Here is an 8,795-nt window from a genome sequence, read left to right on the forward strand (position 1 = left end):
GCTTATGCAAGACTAAGCAGTTGATATGCTGCTGTGTCCTGGATAAAACCACATCATTCCTTTCTACTAAACAGAGTGAGTCAGGCTAAAAGGAACCTGAGCTAATGGAAAGAAAAAGACATGTTAAATCCCTGTATTATATTAGAAGTTACTTAACAATTGCTTTGTGGCTAAAGCCTATTTACTGGTCAAAATATATACATATATGTACACACATGTGGAGAGAGGGAGGGATGGGGGATTGATTTTGAAGGCTGCAGTAAAATGCTAGCATAGCTGTAGCCCTTAGGATTCTTCAGCTGGAAAGAGAACAGTGGTTTGTATTCCTTCTGTTGTTTAGGGGGGAAAAAAAAGCCTATAACCATCTAGTGCCTTAAAACAGGTATTTATTATCTAAGGTCTCCAATATACCTGCATTAAACAAATTATGTTGTTTTAAAAAATGTTGCAACAACTCTTCACTTATTCATAAATATGTTTTACACCTTTGTTACAGTTTGAACAGTTGAGAACAAGTCCCGCAGACACTCTTAGCCCAGCTAGCAATGCTATGCTGCTGCTTCACAGAAATGACTGTAAGAACTCTTTCTCCTAGTTCAGAGAGGACCTTCTCTAAGGCTGTAGCCAATGCTACTAACATGGCGTTTTGGATGGAAGAGTTCAGATGATGAGCGGTTGAGTGTCCTAGTAACTGGAGTAATCACCTTTTCAATTAGCTTTAGAATGATGTTTGTGCAGTCGTGTGTTTGTGTGTGTGTGTGTGTAAGAATACAACTTTTAGCTGGGCGATGGTGGCACACTCCTTTAATCCCAGCACTCGGGAGGGAGAGGCAGGCGGATCTCTGTGAGTTCGAGACCAGCCTGGTCTACAGAGGTAGTTCCAGGACAGGCTCCAAAACCACAGAGAAACCCTGTCTTGAAAAACCAAAAAAAAAAAAAAAAAAAAAAAAAAAAAAAAAGAATACAACTTTTACAGTTCTTTCAACCAAATGACTCTCCCGCAAATCAGATACTGATTCTAAAAGAATCAGGATAGGACACCCCAATTTTAATAATCATCAAAATAGCCTTGAGGTGTGCTCTATACTTCATCCAGAATTGCTCGCAGACGGACCACTTCTCCTCAATTCCCAGGGTTCAAATGATTGTCTCAAAAGGAAAAATCCTAAGAGTACGGAGTGCACTCCTTACACGTTTTTCCTACCTGCTGTCTTTTTAGAAGGACAAACCCTTTAGGTTCTGTGGTCCTGAGACCATGGAGAGTAACCCAGTGTGACTCTTGAGTATCCAGACCAGTTGTTTTATTATCCTGAGGATGCTCAGCCATGGAGGGAAGTCACAGACTTAACCAAGTCACCTTATCCTTCAAGTTTCTGATAACACTCAGCAGGATAAAGACTATTTGGATGACAAATAAAACAGAAACCACACTGAATTTCTGATTTATTTTTAAGCACTGCCCCTTCCAAAAAAAAAATATGCTCGTCTTTGGAGTCCTAGCAACTTTACCTCTTATTATATGTGTTCTCTGAAGAGATCCACAGCCCACAGCATCTTAACATTATCTGTACACATGGAATAACTTACATTCGGGGCTGGGCATTGGCATGGCCAACCTGGGTCCATCCTAGTGTCTGATAGATGCTATCTCTGGGTTAGTTGGTGGCTGGCGGGGGCTTGATGGAGGGGATGCTACATGATCTTCTCATGATGAGCCTGACTTCAATGTCTGGCAGATTATCCTGTCTGCTCTGTAAGCAGCCTTCATCGGTGGCTGCTAAGTGGAGATCAAATCGAAGAGAAACAGACTTTTTCCTCAGCCGGGGGTTATCTTTAAAGAACGAACCTTCCCACTCTTTTATAACTTCATCCACTTTCTCTGTCCTGAAATGAGAAAATAAAAACATTTTTTAATAGAAGAAGAGATAGAGACAATGCCTAGTTCATATTTATGAATAGAAATATGTGTAATATATAGGTTGCGAGATTTTAACAATTTAGATTTGTTTATGTGTATCTTTTGTCTGCATGTATGTGTACCGAGTGGTACATGCCTGGCACCCACGGAGGTCAGATTCCCTGGAACTGGAGTAGCGAATGGCTGAGAGCCACCATCTTTACCACAGCCATCTCTCCGCACCAGAACCACAAAAATATAATCTTTAATATGGAATTCTGTGGAATTTCTACACAATTATTTTTACCTTTTTTGAGACAGGGGCTTGCTGTGTAGCCCTGACTGTTCTAGAGCTCACTCTGTAGACCAGGCAGGCCTTGAACTCACAGAGACCCACCTGCCTCTTCCTCCCAGATGCTGGGACTCTATACAATTTTTATGATCTGATTTAAGTTTTAGAAAAAAAAATGAATTCTTTTCACAGTCTCCTTTGTGTTGTTCTTTGTGTCTATTCGTGTCTGCCTGAAAAAACCACAGTTTATCGAAAGTTTCTGGAAGGCTGCTGAAGTGAACGTCATCATTTTAGCACTGCTTCATAGGCCAAGCCGTTCTACTTACTGAATGGTGCCGCGAGCTCCCGCGCTCTCCTTCACGTTTCCGTTTAACACTGCCGGTTTGGTCGTGGCCTCCCCATTTTCACTCTCATACTTTTGTGAGACTTTCGTCGAAAAAGATATCTCATTTATGATGGCTGTGAAAATGTTACATTAGGTTACAAGGTTGGAAAAGAAAAGGGACATAGAGTGGAGGCGGGAAATCACAACACTGAAGTACTGAAATTCCTTCTCTTGCCGCGTTGGAGAATTGTCTGTATAACCTCCACAAACAACAGGCCGGTTTTCAGGTTAGTCTATAGTGTGGGAAACTCACCCGAGGGCAGAAGAAAGCCGACTTTACTCCTGGCAGGTTTCTCTTCCTTTCTCTCTCCTTGGATACAACCATAATATCTGAAACGGAAAGAGTCATGGAAACAACACTGCAGAAGTAAGAGACAAAAACAAGAAGAAAGTAGACGAGAGAACGGGTAAGTTGTTACGCTCACACAAGGGAAATGCTTCTTCAGCAGTGATGCGCGAGGCCATGCCGTGTCTTTGTCAGTGTGCCTTCCAGGCACAAGGAAGAGCGGAGGCCACTAGGAGCTAGTTTTATAAAGGTTAAGACAAGACACAGACCGATTTTCTACATTGTATAGATAGGCATCTATATTACCAAAAGAGCTGTGTGAGACTACTAAATATCAAATTCGGAGTTAGCAGGGTGGGTGTGGGTTAAGGTTGGGTGGGTGGGTGGGGTTGAGGGCAAAAGGGCGGAGTTTAGATTCCCAGAAAATATAACATCTTAGACTGGAGAAACTAGAAGTATGCTAACATGTAGGACCTCAAAAGTCATAGGAATACAACTCTACTACTTAATAACATTGTTCGTTATATTTTCTGGTTTTTGTGTAATAACACTGTTCATTTGTATCTGCCTGTATCTATATCAAATATAATAATACAAATTTAGAAAATTATTAAAATGTTAAAAACCAATCTGTCAATATCTCAAATGATTAGGAATTGCCAGAATTGCCATCTATGATCATTATTTAATAACATATTACATTCACACTATATATAAAATCATATATCTTTTACAAAGCACCATGTGCTAGGTAGTTCTTTTTTTTTTTTTTTTTTTGGTTTTTCGAGACAGGGTTTCTCTGTGGCTTTGGAGCCTGTCCTGGAACTAGCTCTGTAGACCAGGCTGGTCTCGAACTCACAGAACTCACAGAGATCCACCTGCCTCTGCCTCCCGAGTGCTGGGATTAAAGGCAAAGGCGTGCGCCACCATCGCCCGGCTTGCTAGGTAGTTCTTTAAGCACTTTACAGATGTTAGCTCATTAGATCCTACAGTAATCTTGTGGTGTAGATACTATTATTCTCACTTTGCTGAGGAGAAGCACAGAGAGGTTAAGTAACTTGTCCAAGGTCACTCAGCTAGTAAGTGGTATATTTTGAATTCAGTTTATGATTTTGAAGGATTTAAGAAATGCCAAGGCTTATCACAGGCTAAACTTATTCCATCTTGTTTTGCAGAAGACTCAGAATTCTGAAACAAGCAAGAAAAAAGATTTATTGTCATGGGAATATGGAGACATGGAGGTAATGCCATGTTTAAGGGTCTCAGGCCTTATAAATGGTTGTAAAATACAAAATTGAATAAATAAGAATTCCCCTTTAACTTTTTTTTTTTTAATCTCAGGGTACCTGAAGCCATTTAAATATGGCTTGGGACAGTATTGCTTTCCCTGCTTTAGCAGAATCACATTATTACTCTTTTTCATTTTTTGAGAAGGTCTCTTGGAACTCAAACTGGCCTCCAACCTCCTGACGTCCTGACCCTCCTGCCACCACCTCCCGAGTGCTGGGATTACAGGCGTGCGTGCCTGGTGCCTGGATTACATGAAGCTGGGGAAAACTCAGGGTTTCATGCATCCTGAGCAAGCCTCTCCGCTAGCTGAGTTCCACCCACCCCCTAACTATAGTAATATCATTTTGGTGTTCACTGTGGGGTGGGGGTGGGAACTCAGGGCCAGGTTGTGAGTCACCAAACTTTGGGAGTGATCTATGAAATGCAGACTAGTTCTAAAAGAGAGAACCAATGGAGAAAGTGGGAAGGCCAAGACAAACCACCTTAGTGAACAAGAGTTGTAACAGCCAACTCTGGCTATGAATGTGCTGGTGTGAGCAGGCTGGACATGGTTCTTCATGCTACCTGGAGGGTGTGCTAATCCCACTTGGCCATAGGAGCTCAGTGAACAGCTGTGGTGGCGGTGGGCTTTATTTTGGATTTGGTTTCTCTGATGGCATCAACAGTGGCTCTGTGAATGTGGCCCCATGCCGCCCTGTGCCATTAGCGATGCGGACTCAGGTACCTGAGCTCTTCCTGTTCTAGTAGGCGGCGGTAGGTGGCAATTTCCTGCTCCAGGCGCATCTTCGTGTTGAGAAGCATCTCATGCTCCTGAAGCTGCCTCTCGATGCCGCACCTCACTTCCTGCAGCTCCTTCTCTAGTCTGTCAACCACAGACTCCAGGTCTTGCAGCTGCATCTGGTAATGCTGCTCACTGGCCTGCAGAGAGTTTTCAAGGCCCCTTTCCTATGGACAGATATCAGCAGCAGTGAACCAGTGACACAGAATGGGCTTCTGAAGTCTACGTCACCTGTTCCATTCTGTCTGTCTATGTATCCATCCATCCATCCATCCATCCATCCATCCATCCATCCACCCATTATCTGTCTTTCTATTTTTATTTGTGGTTTTGGCATTAGCAATCAAAACCAGGGGCTTAAACAGGTTAAACAGGATAGGCACCAAGTCACACCTGGAGTACCACTTTTTTATTTGAAAGGTTATAACAGTTGTGTTTTACTTATGCAAGAGGACTTTTTTTTTTTGCTATTTGAATTTTCTCTTTCTTTCTTTCTTTCTTTCTTCCTTCCTTCCTTCCTTCCTTCCTTCCTTCCTTCCTTCCTTCCTTCCTTCCTTCCTTCCTTCCTTCCTTTCTTTCTTTCTTTCTTTCTTTCTTTCTTTCTTTCTTTCTTTCTTTCACTGTGGAGGCCCAAAGAGGCCAAAGGTCAGAGATTTTGGGACTTGTTTTTAGTTCTTTTGAGGTTGTACTTCCTAACTCAAAGAGTTCTGCTCTCTCAAGGCTATTGTCAACAGGTGTGGCCGGACCTGGGATCCTAAAACAGGGAAGTGCTTGGTTCCTACCTAAAACAAAAGTCTGAGGATCCAACTGAGTTCCAGTTCCGTTTATGGAAATAACTTGGGATTCCACCCAGGGAGTGGTTTGCCCACAGAGTGATTGGTCCAGGGCTTGAGTCAATGGCAGGGCGATGAATGTACCCCATGACTTTCAATTTGTATGATAATGTAGTCCTTTTGTTCTACTCCTACCTTTTGTAGTCAGGGGTATATTAACCAGTTGGAAATTAAACACAGATGAATTTTCAGTACTCACTGAAATTCCCTCCCAATACTATCCTATATATCTTTGTGTTTTATTATTTTCGTTCGCGTCTTCATATTCTTTTTTTTTTTTTGTTTTTTTGTTTTTTTGTTTTTCGAGACAGGGTTTCTCTGTGGTTTTTGGAGCCTGTCCTGGAACTAGCTCTTACAGACCATGCTGGCCTCGAACTCACAGAGATCCTCCTGCCTCTGCCTCCCGAGTATTGGGATTAAAGGCGTACGCCACCACTGCCCGGCCATATTCTTTACTCTATTTCTAAATTCCACGCCTCCACTCTGGAAGAAAGTTGTTTTTGTCGAGGCTGGCCCCTGACATTTAACATTTATTTTGTGCAAGCAAATGTGTGCACGTGGAAGTCAGAGGAGAGCTTCCAGGAATTTTTTTCTGTTCCATCATGTGAGTTGGGGAGATCAGACTCAGGGTATCAGGCTTTGTGGCAAGCACTTTTACCTGCTGAGCCATCTTGCTGGCCCCCTTCCTGCTATTTGAGACAAGGTCTCATGATGTGGCCCAGGCTGGTCTTGAACTTGGAGTTACTGGTGTGTGTAAGGAGGACTAGTTCATTCTGAAGTTCAATTTGGCCTTGCCCTATTGGCAATCCTTCTTCCTTAGCCTCTGAAATGCTGAGATTATAGACATGAGCCACTATGCCTGTCTTCCTTTTTTTTCCCCCAAAAGAAAATTATATTTAGCAACTGAACATAACGACACCCACTTGTAATCACAGCTACTCAGGAAGTGGAGGCAGGAGGAGCATCAGTTCAAGGCCCACTTAGACAACTTTGTGAGACGGTATCTCAACAACAACAACAACAACAACAACAACAACAAGAAGGAGCAGGGGCTGAGGATGTGGCTCCTGTCTCCGTGGTAAAGCACTTGTTTAGCATGCACAAGGGCCCTGAGTTTAATCTCCAGTACTGGATATTTTTTTAAAATATACATAACGAGATAGCTTTCTGTATTTCAAAATAGTGTTGTAATATTTCCTCTGGCAAGAAAAGGTTTACATTGTGATTTACCTACTGTCATTCTGAATTATTTGATTTTGTAAATTATTGAAAATATAATGAATATCAAAGGTGAAGCAGACTGCTTATAAAAGGCATGCTAGAGGCCAATGAGATGGCTCAGTGGACAGAGGTATTGTCTCAATCTGAGTTTAAAACCCTGGCCCCACATGGTGGGAGTCGTGAACTGGCTTTCACGTGTGCGCGTGCACACACACATACACACACACACACACACACACACACACACACAAACAAACGTAATAGGAAAAGGCATATTAGGAAAGAGCTTAAGTGTTTTCCCATTAGAAATCTCAATGACACCAATGCAAGAAGCCAATGTTTGGAAGGCTATAGATAACAGCAGCACACAATCCATTTTTTCCCTATCAACTGTCGGGAAGCCCCAGAGCAATGAGAAGTAAAACTGAATTTTTCTAAGTGTAAATGGAACCTCCAGTGAGTTGCTCACAGTCACAGGGCGGGAGAGAGCTAGGCTCCGGGCCAGTGCTCAGTGGCTTCTTTCCCTCCCTCTGTTATGCATGACACTCTGCCAGCAAGCTTCTTTCCCAAGGCCCCTCCGCTCCCTAAATCACTAGCCTCTGGGGTGCAGCAAGCCTGTTTCAGGTGCTCTTCCTTACCACGGCGTGGAGAGACTCTATTTCCACCTGGAGGTGGTGGCACTGGCGGCGGGCCTCCTTGAGTTCTGCCTGAGCTGCCTTCAGAGCCTCCTCATCCTTGTCCATTCTCTTCGTTATATCTTCCTCTAGCTGCAAGAGAGTCAACAATAACAACAGCCAACAACAACAACAACAAGAGCAAGAAAACAAAACCCAAGAGAAACAAAAACCCCAAAGGGCATTCTTGAGAGGGAGGTGCTTAAAAGCAACCATAGAACAATTATACAGGAATCGAATAGCATCTTCTTTTCACTATTAGATTACAAGTGTCTGCTCCAGTGTTTCATCACTAATTAATCAAATCCCCGAGCCAGTCAATTATGCTATGCTCCCAGCCCCATCACCTCTGCTGTAAAATGATCCGAAAAGTCCCTTCCCACTACAGCAGCCTGTGAAACACAGAGAAACACATCTGTTTTAACGAAGAGAACGTTTTCGAGACAATTTTGTGACCTCTGATTCTTTTACATTCCCTTATGTGTCCATATTAAAGATTGAGGGAAATTCAGTGAATATTTTTCAACTTTTTTTTTTTTCCTGTAAGCTGCTTCCTAGAGGCAGATACACATCTGTATATCCCCAAAGGGGTCAATTCTGGATGGATGGACTGGGAGGAGACACCACTAGAAAATGTATTACTATGCTAGGAAATCAGAAAATCAAGTTGTCGTAGGCGTCAAGGTTCTTAAAGTTCTGTGTTGCAAAAACCTTTTTACTTTTTTCCAAAGATCTTTTTGTTTGTTCATTTTTTTGTTTTTTCGAGACAGGGTTTCCCACTGGGACCCGGGCTTGCTGAGGAGACTAGATTGGCTGGCCAGTGAGCCCAGGGATCTGCGTGCCTGTCTCCAGATCGCATTGCCAGAATCACACGTGCATACCGCCATGTTTCCCTTTTATATGTGGAGCCTGCTGGTCAGAATCAGGTCCTCAAACTCTCACAGTAACGCTAGCTGAGCTATCCTCTAAGTCTCTCAAAAATACATCTGAAAGATTATTTTCTAAATATTCTCCTATTATAAAAACACTTAGGGGAAGGTGTGTAGCTCAGTGGTAAAATGCCTGCCTGGGCAGGCATGGGGTGGAGGGGGGGGGGAAACTTGGTATTCTCTGTTTTGCTTAAAATGTTTTCATGCTGG

General features: G+C 42.8%; 1 protein-coding gene across 1 annotated transcript; it reads right to left on the reverse strand.

Annotated features, from left to right (window-relative positions):
* Positions 1–940: 940 nt before the first annotated feature.
* On the reverse strand, positions 941–8,026 carry Krt222 (keratin 222). Its single transcript, XM_050156746.1, has 5 exons — positions 7,621–8,026; positions 4,875–5,095; positions 2,828–2,904; positions 2,516–2,648; positions 941–1,884 (listed from the first exon to the last, which is right to left on the reverse strand). Exons 1-5 carry the CDS (start codon positions 7,870–7,872, stop codon positions 1,656–1,658), a joined length of 912 nt encoding a protein of 303 aa, XP_050012703.1. The 5' UTR covers positions 7,873–8,026; the 3' UTR covers positions 941–1,655.
* Between the last annotated feature and the right edge of the window lie 769 nt (positions 8,027–8,795).

The sequence above is a fragment of the Alexandromys fortis genome, unplaced genomic scaffold (genome assembly GCF_014885135.2).
Source record: "Alexandromys fortis isolate MF-2015 unplaced genomic scaffold, M_Fortis_MF-2015_v1.1 scaffold_31, whole genome shotgun sequence".
Classification (NCBI taxonomy): domain Eukaryota; kingdom Metazoa; phylum Chordata; class Mammalia; order Rodentia; family Cricetidae; genus Alexandromys; species Alexandromys fortis.

Coding starts and splice junctions, on each gene's coding strand:
- Krt222 (XM_050156746.1), bottom strand. CDS start 7,872: ATGGTTGCTTTTAAGCACCTCCCTCTCAAGAATGCCCTTTGGGGTTTT. Junction 5,096..7,620: donor TAGAGTCTCTCCACGCCGTG/GTAAGGAAGAGC, acceptor ATCTGTCCATAG/GAAAGGGGCCTTGAAAACTC. Junction 2,649..2,827: donor CGGCTTTCTTCTGCCCTCGG/GTGAGTTTCCCA, acceptor ACATTTTCACAG/CCATCATAAATGAGATATCT.